The sequence below is a fragment of the Talaromyces proteolyticus genome, assembly GCF_021365285.1.
Source record: "Talaromyces proteolyticus strain PMI_201 chromosome Unknown BGW36scaffold_1, whole genome shotgun sequence".
Taxonomy (NCBI): Eukaryota; Fungi; Ascomycota; class Eurotiomycetes; order Eurotiales; family Trichocomaceae; genus Talaromyces; species Talaromyces proteolyticus.
Genome location: NW_025764277.1, coordinates 288,686 through 308,980, shown reverse-complemented (window position 1 = coordinate 308,980; position 20,295 = coordinate 288,686). Strand labels below are relative to the sequence as shown.

General features: G+C 44.2%; 4 protein-coding genes across 4 annotated transcripts; 2 read left to right on the top strand and 2 right to left on the bottom strand.

Moving 5' to 3' along the window:
* The first annotated feature begins 5,265 nt into the window (after positions 1–5,265).
* On the top strand, positions 5,266–6,495 carry BGW36DRAFT_1621 (uncharacterized protein). Its single transcript, XM_046209587.1, has one exon. The coding sequence runs from the start codon at positions 5,707–5,709 to the stop codon at positions 6,343–6,345; it is 639 nt and encodes a 212-aa protein (XP_046077387.1). The 5' UTR covers positions 5,266–5,706; the 3' UTR covers positions 6,346–6,495.
* Positions 6,496–6,752: 257 nt separating this feature from the next.
* Positions 6,753–8,346, top strand: BGW36DRAFT_366141 (uncharacterized protein). The gene is made up of 2 exons (XM_046214712.1): positions 6,753–7,438; positions 7,499–8,346. Exons 1-2 carry the CDS (start codon positions 6,884–6,886, stop codon positions 8,093–8,095), a joined length of 1,152 nt encoding a protein of 383 aa, XP_046077386.1. The 5' UTR covers positions 6,753–6,883; the 3' UTR covers positions 8,096–8,346.
* A 2,292-nt stretch (positions 8,347–10,638) lies between these two features.
* Positions 10,639–11,571, bottom strand: BGW36DRAFT_434350 (kinase-like domain-containing protein; the record flags this gene model as incomplete). Its single annotated transcript, XM_046221392.1, has 1 exon — positions 10,639–11,571. A coding segment is annotated over one exon (933 nt), but the record flags the coding sequence as incomplete, so codon positions are not given.
* A 1,677-nt stretch (positions 11,572–13,248) lies between these two features.
* On the bottom strand, positions 13,249–15,183 carry BGW36DRAFT_456360 (uncharacterized protein; the record flags this gene model as incomplete). Its single annotated transcript, XM_046221922.1, has 5 exons — positions 13,249–13,650; positions 13,727–13,807; positions 13,878–13,970; positions 14,024–14,923; positions 15,007–15,183. 5 exons carry the CDS (start codon positions 15,181–15,183, stop codon positions 13,297–13,299), a joined length of 1,605 nt encoding a protein of 534 aa, XP_046077384.1. The 3' UTR covers positions 13,249–13,296.
* Between the last annotated feature and the right edge of the window lie 5,112 nt (positions 15,184–20,295).

Below are 20,295 nucleotides of genomic sequence, written 5' to 3'. Positions count from 1 at the left end.
GTGGGTGGTAAGCGGTTGACAGCCGCTGTTCTCCTCCCATAAGGTCCATCATGGATTTCCATAGTTTCGATGCAAAGGTCTGTCCCCTATCTGAGACCATAATCTCAGGTATACCGTGGTGCTGAAAGACTTTGTCAATTAACAGTATTGCTAATTGTTTTGCTGTCAATTGCTCCGTGGTTGCAACGAAGTGCGCATATTTAGTCATTCTGTCCACTACCACAAGTATCGAATCGTTTCCTTGCGACTTTGGTAGTTTGACGATGAAATCCATTGTTACCCATTGCCATGGATATTCTGGTGCTTCCAGTGGTTGCATTAGTCCATGAGGTTTGTGCCTATTAATCTTGTTCTTGTGACACTGGTCGCATTCCTTGATGTGGTTCTCGATGTCTCGAATCATTTTTGGCCAGTAGTAGTTCCTCGTAATTCGTTCTAGAGTGTTTGATACTCCTGGGTGTCCTGCCAATATGTTGTCGTGATGAAGTTGGATAATTTCCGTTCTGAGTGTCTTTGGTACATAGATTAGACCATGCCAAAATGCTAATCCTTCTTCCGTCATTGTGATTCGGTCATCCTCATTGTTTACCATGTTGAATATCAGTCCGTCTTGCTCGGTTTCTTTTGCGATTCTGTCTTGTAATTCCGAGTCTGTTACTCCTTCTAGTGTTGCTGCGAGTATTGCCGTTTGAGGATTATGTACTAGTGTTCCCCTATCTGTTTCCTTGAACAGGGCTGGTTCTGGTGATCTGATTCCTTCTTCATGATCCGGTCTCCTGCTTAGAGCGTCTGCTCGTTCGTTGTCTTTTCCCTTGCGGTATTCTATTTCGTACCAATAGTTTGCTAGCAATTCCGACCATCTCGCTTGTCTTCGGTTAAGAACCTTGGTTGTGAGGAAGTAGGTGAGGTTCTTGTGGTCCGTGATAACTCGTATTGGGAACTTAGTTCCTTCCAAGTAGACTCTCCAATGTCGAAGTGCTGTCACTATGGCTAGCAGTTCTTTATCGTGAATCTCGTAATTGAGTTCTGCATCAAGCATTTTCCTTGAGTAATACATTACTGGTCGTAGTTTCTTGTCTGGTCCTTCCTGCATCATTGCTGCTCCTATTGCGAAATCTGAAGCGTCTGTTTCCAACACTGTTGGTTTCTCCGGGTCGTGTTGCATCAGTATAGGTGCGGTGGTGAGCCGAAGCTTCGCTTCTTCGAATGCTTTCTGGCATTCCGTTGTCCATTCAAACTCGAAGTCCTTTCGTAACAGTTTGAATATGGGATTCATTATCCCTGCGTATCCTTTCACGTATCGTCGATAGTAGTTGATTAATCCGAGAAAGGATTGCACTTCTTTAACGTTCTTTGGTGTAGGCCAGTCTCGTACCGCCTGTACCTTTTCTTTATCCATTTGGATCCCTTCTTGAGTGATTCTGTGTCCCAAGAAGTCCGTTTCTTGTACGTGAAACTCGCATTTCCTAAGCTTCAACTGTAGCTTTGCTTCCCGTAAGCGATGTAGGACCATCCTTACGTGTCGTACGTGATCGTTCATGCTGTCTGAGAATATTAATATGTCGTCGAGGTATGCGACAGTAAAGTCGTATAGGTAATCCCCGATTACATGGTTGATGTACCGTTGGAATGCTGCTGGTGCATTGGTTAATCCGAAAGGCATAACCAGATATTCGTAATGTCCAAACTTGGTCTTGAATGCAGTTTTCCATTCTTCTCCTTCCTTGATTCTCAGTCTGTTGTACGCGTCCGTAATATCGAGTTTCGTAAACCATTTCTTTCCTCGTATTTTGTCTTGTATTTCCGAAATCAGGGGTAATGGGTGACTGTCTCGTATAGTGATTTTGTTCAGTTGTCGGTAGTCTATACATGGTCGTAGGTCAGTAGTCCCCTTCTTTCCCACAAAGAGTACGGAGTATCCTGCTGGCGAGCTTGAGGGTCTGATGTATCCCTTTTCCAAGCTTTCATTCAGGTACTTCTTAAGTGCTGCCGTCTCATTTTCTGACATGGGGTAGATTCGTTGAGGTCTTGGTTCTTCGTTTTCTTTCAATGGGATGGTATGGTCCCATTCACTGTGTTCAGGTAATTTCTTGTATGTTCCGTTGAACAATTCCTTGAATCGTTCATATTCTTTAGGTAGTTCAGGTTCTGCGGTTGCCGCGATCTGACACTCCTCTTTCAGGTGTTCGGTAATGGCCTCCCCTTTGGTCCCATTCCGTATAAGAGTCCACGAGGAAGTCAAGTCGTCTGCTTCTTCCGTCGTACTCAAGTCTCCCGCCTGTCCGGTGACTTCATCTACCTGAGATATCTGTCCACAATTACAACGATTCATTTTGATTTCGCCAGTTCCCCAGTTTATCTCCGGGTTATGAACCTTGAGCCATGGGATTCCAAGAACTATGTCGTTTGGTCCCAGTTCTGCGACGTCAAAGTTGATCATCTCGTGATGGTTTCCTAATACCATGGACAACCACCCTGTTTCATGTGTGACTCCCCCTTCTTGCAGGCTCACCCCGCTGAGTCCTGTGATGGGTACTGCTTGGGGTTTCTTCCTTCCCAAGATTTTCAATGTTCGTTTTGTTTCTTTATCCATGAAGTTGTGCGTTGCTCCCGAATCGACCATTGCTTCGATCTCTATTCCGTATATGGCCACTGTGGTTCTTAGTTGCCTTCCACAAGCCGTTGCGTTGAGTTCTGCCCTTTCGTATGCACAGTTGTCCGCATGCTGCGGCCATTTCCCTTTTGGAAATTCCCCAGCCCTAATTTTAGGGTGTACGTGCGTTATACATTCGTCATTGTAGCAGATTTTCCATGATAACATCCGATGCTTTGGATGTTGCTCAAGCTGTAAGCAATTGCACCATGCCGTCTGGCATTTCCATTCCTTCATTTGTTTCGTTACGCTCATTCTTCCTTCTTTCTCATACCATGGTGTTATGATGCACTGCATCCTTTCAATTCTGGTGAGGTCATGGTTGGTATGGACACATGGCTGATTCTTCGGGTCTTCGCCATAAGGTAGTTGAATGTAGTCGTTCATCCAGGCTTTTACGAATCCATCTCGTGGATCATCGTCTTTTCTGCCTATTTCGGGGTTACGAGTTTCTTCGAAACTCCCAGCTTCACTGAGCTGCACCACCTTTTTCTTCGAGGGGCTGATGGTGTTCCATTCCTGCGTCAATTTCCATTCGCAGTTTGATATCTTCGCTTGCTTCCTCTTTCTTGGGAAGTAGCCCTGGCTTTCTTTTGCTTCCCCATGGATTGTGCATGAATCCATTGTGCAAAAGGTCCAATGTAATAATCCGTGCCCTGGGTGGTCTTTCTCTTCAAAGATTACCCTGCACTCGGCTCCACACTTGTTCTCGAGGTGTGTCCGAACTTCGTAAAGCTTCTGCTTTCCTTTTTCTTTGTCAGCCGTCTTTGAACTCTCGATGTCGTTCAGAGCTTCGTTCAATTGGCTTTCTATCTTTTCGACCTGACTCATCCCTTCGTACTGTCGCCACCCTTGGCTTTCTGGGATTTCGTCCATTTCTGGGAACTCTTCGGTGTCTCCCGATTCATACTGTTCCGCGTCGTCATAGTCGTATTTCGGGTAAGACTCTCTGTCTTCCTCATTTGTCGCATTCAATTGTCGTCCTTGTGGTTTGACTCTACACTCTCTCCTGAAGTGGCCCGTCTTCCCACAGTTGTAACACTTTATCTTTGACTTGTCGAATTTCGTTTTTGGCTGTTCTTGAGTGGCATCAAGTTCCATAGGTCGAGGTCCATACGGGTCCTCCCTTTTCTTGTGGTGGTATGGTTTCTTGCCACTGCTCCAGTTTCCGCCGTATTTCTTTTCCATACGTCGTTCGTAGAGCCTATTGTCGAGTTTGACTGCTACATCAATCATGTCCGTGAGATTGTCTGGCCTAGTGGGTATTCTGGCTATCTCATCCTTGATGTCGTCTTTCAGTCCTTGGTAGAATCGATCTGCTTTGGCCTCATCATCCCATCCGAGATGAGAGCTGATCTGGTAGAATTTCGACGCATAGTCTGAGGCTGATGTGATCTGCTTCAGACGTTGAATTTTCTGAGCTGCGTTATTTCTCTCATCGATTTCTCCAAAGGTTGATTTGATTTTTCTGACGAATACATTGTAGTCCGCAAAGGTTTCATCGATCTCGTCTTCCCTGTCATCTGGGGCTATCTCAAACCATGCCCGTACATAGGGTTCAAACCAATCCATAGCTTCTCCTTCTAGGAACGTTGAAGCTGTCAAGACCTTGTCTGGTTCCCCATGCAGCAAGTGCGAGTTGACAGAAAAGTACAACTGCATTTGTGCTAGGTAACTCCTCAGCTTGGTCCTATCTCCTTTGAACGGAGTTGGTTTGTTGATCTTAATCCTTGCGTGTGATGCATTCTCCAATTGGCTAATTCGTTCACGTAATTGTTGATTGACTGCCATTACGGATTGAACACTGGGTGTTTGTCCTCCAGTGGTACTGGGTGTTGGAGTTGCATTGTTGCCTGCCATGATTAGTAGTCTTGTTGGGGTAATACTTTCCTAATGTAGTAATTGGCCCTGCTTGATAGTACTTGTCCCGTATCGTTCCTCGGGGTCAAGACGATAGTTCTTTTGTCACGCACCGGGACCCACTCTAGTTGTCACTGGCTGTGTCGAGGAGCGATACGATGTGTTGAACCACACAGAGGTTCCTTGAGGGTAACTAGTAACGAAGTACAAAGGTTGCCGAAGGGTAAAGGTGAGGGTAAGACACAACTAAAGTAGGAGCGATGCCTTGAAGTGCCGTAGTACTTCAAGTGGGATTGCCTTGCTGACCCTTACAGTGTAACTGATAGTAATAATCGTAGTGACTTATGTTAAAGAACTATGCTAAGGTAAACTAGATACATGCAAATGGGTGTGTTTATATAGATGTCGTTCCTACAATATCCCTACAATCTGTCCGTATACAGATTGTATATCCAATCACCTTCTTGTCTTTTCCTACACTTCTCCTACACTCTTATTGTATACCCGAGTGTAGTTGCTTATGTAATGTGTAATCCCGTGTGAGTAGCAAACGGGCTGTGTGTGGTCGTGGTAACTGGTTGGCCGTGGTGTTAGCCGCTTTAACAGACACTTGCCCTGAAGTGGCTTAAGACATCCTAATCTGTCCTTAGCTTTGCATATGTTGGTTTCGTAACACGGGTGGCCGGGGTGCTTGTGTGGCTGGGGTGCTTGTGAAATACGTTAATCTTTGTATCATTAGTAATAGCAGTAGGGGGTGTGATAAGACAACAGGCGCGCCTTGTGCGATGTAGGGAACCTAACCGCAAGCGGGAATTCACAAGCCCTCACTTTTACAAGCGAAAAACGGATATGAAACAAGCTAGGCATTTTGATGGAATAAGCCAAGAATATTTCCGAAATCTATTTCGACCGGAAAAGGGTTTCACCGCTGATTTGGTAGAAATTTGACTCGGATTCCGGGTTGAAATCAAAAGTTCTCAATGGTCTGATTAGACACAGCCACAGCCACAGCGCTAATCGCTGAAGGATCATTCATCGAAAGCAGGAAGTCATCATTTCAAATTTAGTTGTTTTTTACTGGTAACGAGTCCTGGTCTATTCAATACTCAATAACTGGGGTCCAAGGAGATCATTCTCTTCTCCAAACGCAGCATCAGCAAAATCCAATATCATACTAATTCACGCGAAAAATCATGGAGTTCCTCTGCTCTCTACTACCTATCGCCATTTCATCCGTCTTCTCGATGAGATCGGCAAGCCTGATGATGGTACCAACAGGCTATGTCTCATTTTTCGGCCTCACCTGGCTACCATGGCATGACGATCTGCCCTTCAGGGTCCTTTCTGATGCCATTATTGTCGCCATAATCAACGCGATTCTATCACTTCTCGCACCTCGCTTTCCTCGACTGCTTGCAGCTTATAAGGACAGTGGGGGATCACCGAAACTCCCATTGGGTTTCCATAAGCTGCACCCCAACAGCCGGATCCCAGCAATTGCCTTCATCACAGTTGCGGTCGCCGGATGGCTGGTTACTGCCTACGGATTGAGTCTACCTTACAAATTTGTGTCGAGCCTGGCTCTAATATCAATGATTGCGGGTATTGTGCTCTACTATGCAGTCCAGTTGGTAAAGGTTTTCTGGATATATGTCAGCCATTATCCAGAAATGCCTCCCCTTGGATTGGTGACTGGAATGTTCTGGCCGCCAATGCATCCTTTTCATCGGTTTCTGGTGCGAGCTTCGCATCGTGTTGCGCGATGGTTGGAAGGATCTCCTTCTCAACCGGTCGTCACAGATGAGCACAAACACAACCCAGTTGAAGAATGAAGAATGGTACATCTGCTAGTAGAATTCTTATTAATAATTGGTTATTTCAGTATTGGCAACCCCTATCGTTTCCGATATAGATTAGAGCATTTCTCTCTGTCATGAGAAACTATGATCTGTAAGCGCTAGTAACAAGAGGCTGGGAGAAGCAAGAGAGGGGAAAAGGCTGGTCACAGGAAAGCTTAGATTAACCTAGAGGGCTTTCTCTCCTCCCGATTAGTGTATAAGCTCCTGTACTAACCGGAAGCGACGTGGCTAGCCTGACTACTGTCTCGTCTCATCTTTGACTCCGGACTTTTGTATGCGCGAGGGTGAGGCTGAGTACGAAACATTGCCCTGCGCCACAGACCCCTCCACGATCTTCTTACCACCCAAGATAGTCTTGAACACTAATGCGACGATTATCATGATATTTAAATGAGGCCATTCGGGTTTGATTTTTCCCATATCCAAACATATTATTTATTTAGAGGCGCCAACAATACTAGAATTGTCCCTTAGTGCTTCGACCCGTGCTTCCTCCAGTACAGCAGGCAGCATGCCTTCCATTGAATTGGAGAATTGGGATAGGGACAGCATTACGGTAGTGGCATCCAGCACCAGAACTTCAATAGACACCACTGGCGAAGACGGCACCGTACACATTTCACAGTCGCAGAGCTCCCAGCGACAGCAACCGCAACGTGTAAATTCATCAGCGGATCGAACGGGAACACCAGCAGGAGCGCCTAATCAGCCCTCACAGCAGGGATCGCAACAAGATCCGGAACAGTCTGAAGGAGAATCAGAATCCGGATCAACATCGCAAGGCCAGCAACAAGTTCCAATACCAGTTCCGACACCAGTTCCAGCGCCAGTCCCAGCACAAACAGAGCAACAGACTGCCAGTCTAGTATGGCTGCAAAGGATCGTAACAAAGACATGGAAATTGGCTAAAGAAGTATGGGACAAAGGAATTAAACATCGGCAGGCAGAAATTGCTGTAGTGGCACTAATAATTGGCGTTCTCATGGTATCGCCAACCTTTGGTCAATACGCCGGGTCTCTCTGGTCTAATGCAGTGACTTATCAAAGCTGGTGCAAAAGCGAGCAGGTGGGTATACCGGGTCGCCTTTATACAATACCAGACTGACTAGATTTCCCCTTACCTCAGGAAGCAAATCATACTCTTACTTCTATGTGCAACATGATCGTGAACAAGCCAATGCCACCACCACCAGGACTGAATGAAGTATTCAAAGATATTGGACGGCGAGATGCTGCACCAACTAATATGCCCAAACCCCCAGTCCCCATCTGGCCCACTCCCACAAAAGAGGAACTGGAAGCAGCGCGTGCCTTCGCGAATGGTCCGGTCGGCACTGGCATCTACTTTGCTATCCATGGCTTCATCGCACTCATGCTTCGACTAGAAGCCGAATCCGGAAAATGGGCACGGTTTCTCTTTATTTTCAATCTGTTCTGGTTTTTCCGCAGAATCACTCTCGTACAGGCCGTGGCCAGTGTCTGTTTGCTGATGGACTGGTGTTATTGGCTGCGTAAGGTAGGTGTCAGAGGCCCATCACTAGGTGCTCTAGCCGTGCTGCCTATCTTGTACGGGGTAGGGTACATGTCGGAGAAATCTTTTACGATAAAGATAATCTTGAGTGTTGTTTCGGTATTAATTGTAGGAGACCATTACTCACAAAAGCTTCTTCCTATGCTTCAGATATTGGAAAGATATCCCGCTTCAACTAAGCAGGATACATGAAATTGATCGGTCTTTGGGTGAGTAAAAATGTATTCTTATTGAAATAACTGGTCGGATAACGGAAATTAATGGTCTCAATAGTCTCTTTGGTATTAGACACCTGCTTTCATATATTCTCAATAATGTTCTCATATTTTGCCTTCAACTGCACATACCTTCACATTTGATCGGCTGACCTAGAGAGAAAGGGGTGTATATAAATTAGTTCACAATACTAGAACATACCAATGATTATATTAGTTAATTATCAATGTCGTCGTAAATGGTGAAATATTTTGATAAGGAATAGGCAATAATATACCTAGAAGCTGACCGCATTGCGACAAATAACTTTTATGATACTAACGGGTAATTCTCTGGGGCACATTTGGACCCCTAAGTTATGAGGCCGAATGATATAGTAGAGTCAATACTGCTTCAGAAATTGGTCAACTCAGGTTTAGTAAGCAGGTGGGCTTCGTCAAACAGAGGGTGAACAATTATGCCGTAGATTCCAATGATGCTTTCGTTGTTGAAATGACTGTGAATGAAAAGACACTCCGCCGAGCTGACAATGAGGACATCAGAATGATCCATCCTGGGTACAGTCTCAGATGAGCTTCATTGCCGTAGCGACAGATCTCGTTATAAGAGTTGATGGTATCTGAGGCAGAACGACTGTCTCGTTTAGCCCCTGAACAATCAACAAAGGTTGCTAAGCTCTGGATCCATTAGCTGGCGCCATCAAATCCTGCCATTCCTAAAATTCCGTTTTATTATTTAGTAAAGCTACACTATGAATGATGTCTTCTTCTGTCAAGTTGTATCCTAGAGACATAATTCCACATTAGCAATACTGGGCAAGCTTAGCGATTTCAACCCGCTTCAAGAATATCTCAGAAAGTAATGATAGACTGCGGTAGGAAAAACGCGCTGGAGGTCAACCTGCAGGAACAAGAATTCGTAGGTAATACCATAACACTCATAGTTAGTAGATTGAAGCACCGTCTCCGCGCCGGAATTGTCATGTCGTGAATCTTGCTGGCAGGTACGAGGGCAACCGTTCCCACCTACCTCCCAGCGGTGTCTCTTTCGATCAAGTTTCTTTCTCGCAGTTTCCCAGGGAATGCCTTGCGAGCACCGAGCATACCGTAGTAGTGATCGTTAGCATGCGCAGGGAAACTGAGATACTTTGTGTTCCGTGCAGTTATTACCCATCCTACATAATCAGTAGCAATAATAACATACCCGTTTTCCACTAGGAGGATCAAGGTGTCATAAACATAGAGCTGGGCAGCCGTTAAGATGGACACCCTGCAAAAACACTGATTGTGCTGTATGCATAAGCAATGACGGGATTTTTTGTCTTTCCGGAACTAGGTGTAGGGAATTCCAATAGATATAGTTTCTGGGACAAGAATGCCATCTAGGTCCAGGGAAGTGCATTAATAGCGATAACTAGACCTCCCAGAGATCACATTGAGGGTGGAAGCATTGACCAGTTCGAGCTTCAGTAAGTCGCCTGAGACTGATTTCGAGAAATCTTTGGCTGTAGCATAGAAAGAAAATTCAGAATCGGCCCTATCATCTCGAAATCTTCCTCTTCAGCTACGGCAAAATAGCTCGGCAACTAGTATCACGTCCCAGGCACTAAAGAATGGCTGTAGAAACGTTGATATTGGCCGGGTACGAAGCTGCTGCTATAGAGCAGCCCATCAAGCCGAACAAGGTACCGAGAATAAACATAGACGATTAACAGAGAAGTTACGGGTGAAACCCAAACTAGAGAAAGGACAGACAATGCAATTGCAATGGAACTCGACACCGCCTAGGGATTTCGTGCACTCAGATACCCTCGGAAAGATGACAAATATATGGCACATTGAACGGTCACAATACATACTGCTATTCGATGTCCGCCCTGAAGATGAAGAATAGATATAGCATTGCAGAACGGTGCCCAAGTTCAGCCCTAAGGGACATCGCATGGCTCTGACCAGACTAGTCCACACTGGGTAATATTCATGCGAAGGTGGGTCGCATCAATGCTGCAATTAATCGCTGCCCAACTCTCTCAATCTCATTTACATCTTCAAATTCCCCCCGGTTGTTCACCATGCATTCCTTCCGCTTACGCGTACTCTGCATATCCAATGCGTGGTAGAACGCCTTGTGGACCTTGAGATGGGCTACGTATTAGCCGCAGATGTCTTCGGTGCCGGAAAGCACATATCAAGGTACGAATTAGTTTTATCACACAACATTATCCCGAATTGTGTAACTGATCCCTGGTTCGCATCTAGTAATAAAAGATAAAACCTTCCTTATCACGTGGTGCTCTTATTATTTCCTTGTCCTTGTCGGTCTATAAGATTGGTAGGCGCGCAAAGGACCTTAGACAGATCCAACCGTTAATGCACGTATAGCTCTAGGTTATATCGCTACATTTTTTTTTAACAAAACGGCGATTGATAGGGCAAGGATTACATATAAAATTACTTAATAAAATGGATTACAGTAGATAGATATCCATTGATATGTGCAAGGTAGGATACAATGCTGAATCAAATGCTATGTACTTGTCTTGGTCTGGTCAGTTCAGGGCTTGGTTCTCTGGTATCTTCTTTGCGTCCATGCGGGTTCATTAGAAATGCCTCATTCTCACAGGCCACGTCGTACAGATTCTTCAGTTCCTTCGAGAGCTTTTCACATTCAACGCGTTGTGCGCAGTCAATGGCAAGCATTCTTGACTCGATGATGTTCAGCAATTGAAAGATGGCTTCAGAACACTGGGGATGCTTGCGCAACGACGCGATCCACGAAGACACGCCTTGACGAAGCCTGGCCGTACAGCCATGACTACCTGGGTCACCTACCAATTTATAAAAGTAATCGTCGTTAATCTTCGTTTGTGGGTTCTGTTCGGCTCGTTTATCTGCCAACTCAACCACTCCAGGCCAACCGAGAAGTAACCACGATGCAAATTCGAGGTAAACGCAGCCCAGACTCCAAATATCGTACTTGCGTGAAACAGGCTTCCGCAGTTCAATCTCGGGTGATTGATAGGTGGGCGATGTCACCAACGTGAGTGGATTGACGTTGGATCTTGAATACCGCCCATGGAATCGACCCAGCCCGAAATCAGCAATTTGGAGGACACCCATTTTTCCATCCACTGTCGCGATTTGATCTTGGTGGGACCACAGAATGTTATCTGGTTTGAGATCGCCATGCCGTCCAAATCTCTTTTCTTGGTCATCATTGAGAACTTGTAGTCTTCTATCTCTGTAATCATCATCTGCCGTGTAAATGTGGACGCGAGACAAGGCAGATGCTATGCCAGATATTTGTTGGAAAACCCAAAGAGTCTTCTCATAGTTACATATCGGAGTGGCATTACGCTCCCAGTACTCGTGAAGATTTAATCGTGCGTACGGAAACATCATGTAGTAATGGCCCCGGTGTGAATACGCGGCTAGAAGTCGGATCAAATGGGGTTCTGCTTGGGACCTCAACTTCTTCAAGATGCTGACTTCATGATCAAATTCATTTTGATCTGTACTGCGCAGTTTCTTCACTGCTACAATAATGTGTTTTTCCTAAAAATGGTTTGGTCAGAAAAGATTCGGTGATTCGCCCACGTCCCGGTTCAAGAAATGACAAACTATATATGAGCTAAGATAAACCAAGACGAACCCTTTTTGGGTCAGGTGGTAAAATTCTCAACAAGAAGGAAAGTGGTTGACATACTGGAAAGCAGGCTACTTCGGAGTAAAAATTATGATGTGCCCAGTGAAGTTTAGCAGGAGATATTTTGCCATAACCGCCCTCGTGGGTCCTTCCACTGGTATGCTCCTCTCGCTCTTTTGTGTTTAGTTTGATAAACGGCAGCGGGCATTTGTCGAGATGGTACTCTTGGCCAATTGAGAATAAGGGTGCCTTCATGTATTCTTGGGCCTTAAAGAATTCTTCTCGTTCCTGTGCATCCCAATGTTGCATCAATACGTCGACCTCACGACCTCGTTGCGTTTTGAGGTGATACTCCGAGTCGTATTCATTTTTCCTGTCAAAAGGAAAATCATGCTCGTCAGAGATGCCTGCATCGAGGAAGAATTTAATGTCGGAACCCTTTTTCAGAAAGAGGAGGATAGCAAATATCTTCCCGGTCTTGGTGCAAACGGTATTGGCTAGTCTATTCTTGTCGTTATTGTGCTGGAATATTTCACGGGCTACTTCCTGGAGGTACGAAGACTTGAGAAAGTCGTTGGGGATGAAGTGCTCTTTGTCGTCATTTTCTATTCGCGCATTTCTGATATTGTTGGACCATTTTTTAGCAACTTCATGGGAAACAGCCGGAGACGCCATCCTGGTGATAAGGGAATGGTCTAATAACCCAGTGTTAGCTTCAGAACTTGTAAACCGCAATATACTAGTCCGTCGATGTTGTTTTCTTCCACGCAAAATTTGTATTTTCTATATGGTTGATTACAAGGCTGGAGGATACACTGTACTTGTACTACTCAGCCTCAATAATAGTATTTTTAGCTTAGCTAAATGGGAATGATATGTCAACTGATTGACCGGCATGACCTGTTCGTCATCCTCATGCAGCCTAAATTGTTTGCCTATTTGGCTGATTGCAACGAGAAACTAATATCACCGTTACGCAGCTATTTACTCCGCCACGGCCAGCCTTCCCCTTTCGCCCTATATATGCCTTAAGAACAGGCCAGCTAATGGAAATGAATATCCTTTTCCTTTGCTTGGTTTCCTTTTTTCCTCTCTTTTCATTTTACTTTTTAATTCTACACCTGTATACATTCATCTAGTTGTAATATACCCGGGTTAGCTCTGTAAACACCTGGGTGAATAGGATACGACGCGCTGAATTGCACCCGGGTGCCCCAGATTATTGTCTTTGTTAGTATAATTATCAATTCAACCACCTGTAGAAGCGTACCAGTTTGTTTCGTTTCGGTTGGGCCGCAAGGTTAAAATTGATGCTCCCGGATGCTTTTCCCGTCTTGTGATAGGATGGCATGGGAGTCGAAAAGCATACATTCAATATCAGTTGGCATGAACCGGTTAGGCTAGGAATAATTGATATTGTCAATTTTTAATACATGACGATATACGCAAATTCCAATGTTCGATGACATTTTATTTTAAAACATGGGTAGTGAAAGCTTATCCAGGGGGAAGAAAGGAATCAAAAGGCTTATTTAACTCCCTGCCAAAGTCGGTGTACATGAGTCACTGGTAGCAACAATTGGTACGAAACTTGATTTCCCCTGTCGCAATGATATTATTCCACGGCCCATCTCGAGGTCATTCTTTTCCCCCCTTTTCCGGCGCCGACAAAGTCGATCCAGTAGTTTGCTAGCGATAGCTCCCTTGCTCTGCCTCAATTCAACCTCTCTCAATAATGGAGTAGTAAAACGTAAACAGGCCCACCATAAGACAATCGTCATGCCGGTTAATGGGATGGCAACCGCAGCGAGGATCCACACATCCGGTGAAACTTGCATATCTTGGGTTCCATCCGCCGACTTGACAAAGACGGTGGAAAAAAAATTCTATATTTTTGCCAATTCATCTTCAGTAGCTGCCTTTTTCTCCTCATTCAGCAAGCATGTGGGAGGTGAAACTTACCAAGACAATCGTGGTCGGAAGATAGACCAACCCGATGATTGTAAGAATCTTGACTGCAATAGCATCTTTTGTGTTGCGAAGCTATTATAAATATATCTACATATTAATAACCGCAATATGAAGAAGGCTAATAGGAGACTAGGTGGTATACCGTTAATATTGACATCTTCTTGCTATCCTTACTCGACTCTTGAGCGAGAATGTTCAATGCATTTGCCTCTTCGTAGTCGAGGAAACTTGTCAACTATTTCATGTCAGTCGGCTTTTGAACGGTTTTTATTGAATGTTACAACGAACCAGTTGCATTGTAGATTGGATCCTCCGGTGGAGAATGCTTGCTTGGTTAATACGGAGCTTGATCTCCTTGACGTAGCGGTCAAACTCGTCCAGGTAGTCTGAGCAAATACATCTATTCTTGGATGAATAACATGTCTGCCTACAGTAACGTAGACATCGCTCTTTAACCCCAATGCAATTCTGGGCCATTATACCCAAAATTATTTTCAAGTCGCTTGCATACCCGTCCAATTGTTTCAGCTTCTGACAGTCCTCAAAGGTAACTTGAAACCCGTCAGAACGAAATTGGGTCTCATCTAATCCAGCCTCGGCCAATAAAATCGGTTCTGTCAGCTGTTGGAGTTCTGATTCTAACCATGATATATAAGTGGCCCATCCGCGAAGGCTGTCTGTCATGAGGAGCCAATGGATATGCCATGGCGAGGGCCTTTGTCTCTCCTCTATAGCGAGCTTTTGATATTGGACGAGCGTTTCCAGAAAAGAATCGGACGGTGCAATAGCAAGGTAGGTTGATTTCTCACCATCATCATCATTATCATTATTCCCTCGTCGGCTCTGGAGTTTATGGTAGAGACCGGTCTGACGAATCGACCATGGTGATTGTCCAGGAATTTCTGAGCGTCCATTCAACTCGACTCTTCGAACGACATAGGAAAGCTCATCGTAATCGTAATAATATGCTTTCCGCTGTTCTTCTGAACGTGTCTGTCTATTGATGAAGCCCGGGAAATCAAATTCATTCTCACAAGACTTTTTGCTAAATGCAAAAGCAACTTTCCAAAACAGCTCAAAAACGTTATGCACCGATAAAAAGCGCTCCAGAAATTGGCGCGAAATGTTCAGGGGTGCCCAGGTACGCTTTTGTCGAATAATATACAACTGAGAACTCCCATTGGCGGTCTAATTGTGAAACTTAGTCGGTATTCAAATGGATGTATGCAAGAAATAGTAGAGGGAAAAAGAAGAAAAAAGAAAAAGTGTACCTCTTTGTAACCAGTCAGCTCTGAGGGATTCCGAAGGAGCCGTGTATCACCCCCTTGCCATAACTCCAACACCTCCAATTGTCCATCTGCATTCGAGGACGGAAAAATCCTCCGTGACTTTTCGTCTATTTCATTGGATAACAATGTCTTTTCATGTAGCGCAAAGTTTGGGGACATTTGGGAATTGTTGATTCGGATGAGTTCAATTGCGCTGGTGTTACCTTCAAGTTAGATCTGGAGGTAGTTAATTTATCTACATGATGACTTTATTTATTTCAAATTCAACTGCCTCTGTTGTGATCCCTGGTTCTGCCTCGCAGGTTCACTTGGAGTGAGTGATATGGTCCGAAGCCCTCCTTGAAATGAATATGCAAGGATGCGAAGTGAGCACCATTGGTGGGCTTCACGACAGTCGTATGCATCCGCACCAGAATGGACCACACCACCTCTCTTCGCTCTGATCCAACCAAGGAACCTTATGGAGGCTGAACACGAGCCCCGGTTCCCACCCCCTAGCTTCACTGTTTCCATTTATTTCCTCGTGTCACGACCTCATTCACGGAATAAGCCGCTGCGCCAAGAGACCATCGAGTCTGTGGTTGGCTACTTATTCATATAAAGGGTTACTAGACATTAGAACTAGCTATCACAGGTTCTCTCACATGCACTGCGCCACTATTATATATGGGTTACACCCATTTGTAACAGGCTCTGCACAATAGCCCGGTTATTGGTATTGATCAGCTGCCAAGGGTTTCGAATGACTCAGTTATTTATCCCCCATTTTTGTTCATTATTATTTATTTAATCAAGTTTTACAACTGTATTCAGCCTCTGGGCTATGACGATTACGTTCCAGTAGTCCGTCAGGGGGCTTAAAGGGGTAAATCCTTCCACTTTTAGTGGCTTGACATCGTTTCTCTATTTGTGCAATCGGCGTATTTTTTTTAGTGGTTATTAACGGCTTGACACATAACCCACATACTCAGTGGTTGTAACCGGTCCAGCATACCAAGCAGGTATGAACTATTAGCCACTAAAGTAAACGTTTGAATACGGCCTACGAAGCACTCGAGTAGAATTGTGCTAAAAGACTAACTTAGCTAAGTTAGAATATTGAGGATATATAGTAAATGGTTGCCAGAACTGTCACCGTACACGCCGATAAGTATTATGATCACCAATTAGATTACACATTTTAGGAAAACACGCGGCGTAAATACACATTGAGCCTCTCCTCTTTTTTTTTTTCTTTTTCTTTCTCCCTCTGTCAATGAATTATTATCAACCCCTGCAACCCCCCCTTTAGAACTTGGAAATGGTGTGACTGCACTCCGACCGGCTGCCCCATCACGTAAAACCCATCAGTTCACGGATGGTTTTATAATCTGGCCGACATCGCAAGATTTCATCCTGCATAGATAGATTGATTGACCAAGGTCAGCCTTAGCCGCGCGAGGCGCTCAGGGAAAAAAGAAAAGAAAAAGCCGAAGAAAAATACCAATGTTAGCGGTTGGGCATTCTCAGGGCGATAGATTCTGTATTTTGCCATTCGCAACTATATCTCGTATTCGTCCTCTTTGGTTAGCGATCACCAGTGGACAATATCAAAGCAAATGGAAAAAGGCCTCACCTTGACATGAAAGTCCTTGTCCACTTCGCCGTAGCGCTCTCGCAAAAAGTTCATCAGCATATAAGGATCTATGCCGCTGCCCGATATGACCTGGGGATTAGGTGCAGAATTTTCCATTCTTCTATATTCCCTCCTTAGTGATGATGAAATTATTGATGAGCGTAATATTTATTTCTTGTGTGAATATTCCAATGTTTCTAACCAACGTACAGGTAGAGAAGGGCGATTGAAGTGCCCAACCCTTTGTTAATTAAATACCCCCTGCTTTTCCCGAGTCATAGTCAGGCGACACTAAATCAGGTTTTATTCCGTCAGCCTACTCATCACCCCCATTCGCTGTTTTTGGAGACAACGCGTACTTGCAGGTTCAGGCGCGGCAAGGCTGCTTTCCACTGTGTTAGTTACACAGCATGGGCATATAGCTATTGGTCCGCAGCACAACTCTCCAGTTGAGTCTATGAATAGATATCTGTCAACTTCCGCGAGATACTCCGGTTTGGCAATCCTTGCGTATGTGTAACAGCCCTGGAAAATACGAGAAGTAGAGAAAATGAAACACAAAAGTCCAACTTACCTTGCTCAAAGGAATAGGAGGGTATATTATCACTTTACCCATTCGCATCTATGAAACGACTCAATTCCATCAGTCCGGACTTGCCTTGTGTGATGAAAAACAAATTCCGATGCTGACATAACATGACAATTTTGGGAAAGCTTAGTTACCAGTACCTTTATTTCAATATTGTGATTGGGATACAACTCATCCAGCAAGGCCCTCAGCTTCTCTGGACGGACATACCGACCATCCAGTGTCTGAGGTGGTGGCGACGGTGGTGACGACGATGACACAGAAGAGGATGGCGGTGCCATTAGTTGATTTGAACCGTTGCTGCTTTCGTGAAGCAATGCCTGAAAGAAATGGCACGAATCGAGCGTAAAATAAACAAGTATCGTTTAATTATACTGATCCTTCGGAAGAAGAGATGAATTTGATTGCACAACCAAGCTGCTGGCATTTTCCCTTTGATAACACACATATCGCTGGATGAGGCTCAACATTTGCCCCCCTTTAGCGACTTATTACATAAATAATCCCTGATGCATATGTGGCTTCCCGAATAGGTAATTTGATTGCTAGTCCTGTGGCAAGGCTTGAACCCATTGATTCCGCGTCCTTTCTCCAATCATCGATAGAATGGTCACTCTCTGGAGGTCATCAAGACTGCCACACCGCATTTTCGCGGACTGGAGGAGCAACTTGAGACTGCTGTCCGATTGGAAAAGGCAGATTGTCTGTCAAATGACCTTTGAATATCTCGCAAGTTGACCTACCTCCATCTTCAGTCACTTGTAGACATTGGTCGCTGTGCACATGGTTAATATTTCCATGTGTCCAGTTGGCCAGCTACAAGACATAATGAACTAACTCCTCTGGTAGCTTCTAGTGTGACCCTGCAGTTTCTAATCTTCCTATTAAAATCAAATAAAACACCATCATCAATAATCTAGAGAATTTCTTTTTTGAAGTGGCATAGAACATATCGATTTCATTCTAGACTAGCCGCCTAGGGTTCCTCAAAAAACCGTCCAGGGGTTTTCTTTTTGTGCATGACTGGAGTCAATTAATAGACCGACGATGTAATCATTTAAGAGCATAATGTTACAAAAGCTTCCTCAAGCGTTACATTGAAAGCAGTAGCTGATATGTTACTTAACCTTAAAGGTAAAGGTGTTTATGCCGTTCCATGGATACCTCCATCTGAGATGTTTGTATCGATCGAGATCAGCAGCAAGCAGGCCGAAGAAATCGGCACCAAGAGTAATGCGCTTTGAATACAACTGGATTATTTTCCTTAGCAAACCTATCATAGATATCGAGCAGGTTGAATAGATACTCCTTGTCCAACTTTATCAAATGATACACTCGAAAATGGATAGGGGCACCATCCGTTGTTTTTATAAGGCACTGGGTGTGTGCAATCTTTGCTTCTATTTGCTTCTATCTCTCGGAGGTATTCAGCAACTAATTACTGGGTCCAAAATAACACAACACATCTTCGTGCTCTTGGCACTATTCCCATAACCTGCTCTATGATTGAAGGGATTGGGATGACGAGAGTGTCTCAAGAGGTGGCATATGAGCAATGCGGTTTTCATGTCGTATATCATAGAGCAATCTCTCAATATGGAATGGACCAAGTGAAGCGAGTAATATGACGTTTACGGGAAACCGAACCTGATGATGGTAAGCCTTACGGGCCGGTTCCGTTGTACCTTATAAGAAATGGTCGGTCTATTAAAGAACATTGAAAACCATCATGTTGTCCACAATCAACCATTCAATAGCGACATACCATCAGGAGACACTTAAATTCATATTATCATTGATATTGAAAAAACCAACTTTCTTACAGCCTTCATGATAAGTTTCCCCATGAAGTATATCGTATCCAGCCACTTGATAATGAGATGTAAACGACGATAGCGCCTGTCTCTTCTTAATCGGTTTAATGTGTGCGCCTAGGAAGATATCTGCTCAACGAGAAAGTCTCTAGTACGACAACCTTGTTTGCGAGCTTCGTGTATTTACTGACAACCATTATCGTTAAGAAATGACTACACGCAACCGTTATTCCCAGAGCGATGCCGTATCACAAACCCAGATTTCAGATCTTTTCAATGGATGAGGATAAGCCTAATTGTACCTGCTAACGAGCAGATATGATATATCTTTCACCAGCAGTTTGGTCGTACTATCACAACCACATCGAAGATTCGGATTGATAGAGGAAGAGAGGATGAAGGAATGAAAGCAAAGAAGAATTCTGGTGGAAATGATGTTTCCGTGTGTTATACAGGATTGCCTGAGCGGTCATTAGGTGAAACTGTGATGTGATCGACTACTTGTTTTTCTCGTCTGTTTGTTTGCTATGTTGGTATCCAGTGCATCCGACTCAAGAGTTCGTGCCTCTGACAAATTTTGCTATCAAATCTTACTCACTCGATCTTATTAGTTTATTTCTAATTGAAAAAAATAGTGTAATATTTCATTAGATGTTATTATAGCTAGTTACAAGACTAGCTATTAGATATTAAAATAGAATTTAATCCTATCTAATTAGGAGATAAATGTAAACAATTAATAGATAATATGAAGTGTCTTACTGCATGTCTCTTTTGACGTGTATTTTGGCTGTCCGCTGTAGCTCCTTACGGCGGCAAGCCGCTTATACATCAGTGCTGAATAATTGAACTTGTTCTCCTTTCTTGCAAAGAGACTACTTCGAAGGTTACCAAGTCATTGGGGTCAAATTTCCATTTCTAGTGGTTGGTCTAGTTTTGTACTCGCCGGAGCCGCAGCACCGTACGAAAGTACCAGACAAGTTAGTCCTCCCCACGTGCAGACTGTTGTAGACAAAAATAGTTTCATAGGAATCTGGAGAAATATCACAGTCACCAACACGAGTCAGTGGCGCGTTTAATTGAACTGTTAATGTCGAAGCAATTGTCGAAACAATTGGGTATTGATACTGTGCATCCAAAGCTGATATCTGCTATTGATATAAATACACGTGAAAAACAAAAGATATCCTGATCAGACAGCCAAACTTGCGCCAGTTCGCCGTTCCATTTTCCGTTTATACGATGCTTAGATA

Coding starts and splice junctions, on each gene's coding strand:
- BGW36DRAFT_366141 (XM_046214712.1), top strand. CDS start 6,884: ATGCCTTCCATTGAATTGGAGAATTGGGATAGGGACAGCATTACGGTA. Junction 7,439..7,498: donor GCTGGTGCAAAAGCGAGCAG/GTGGGTATACCG, acceptor CCCTTACCTCAG/GAAGCAAATCATACTCTTAC.
- BGW36DRAFT_1621 (XM_046209587.1), top strand. CDS start 5,707: ATGGAGTTCCTCTGCTCTCTACTACCTATCGCCATTTCATCCGTCTTC.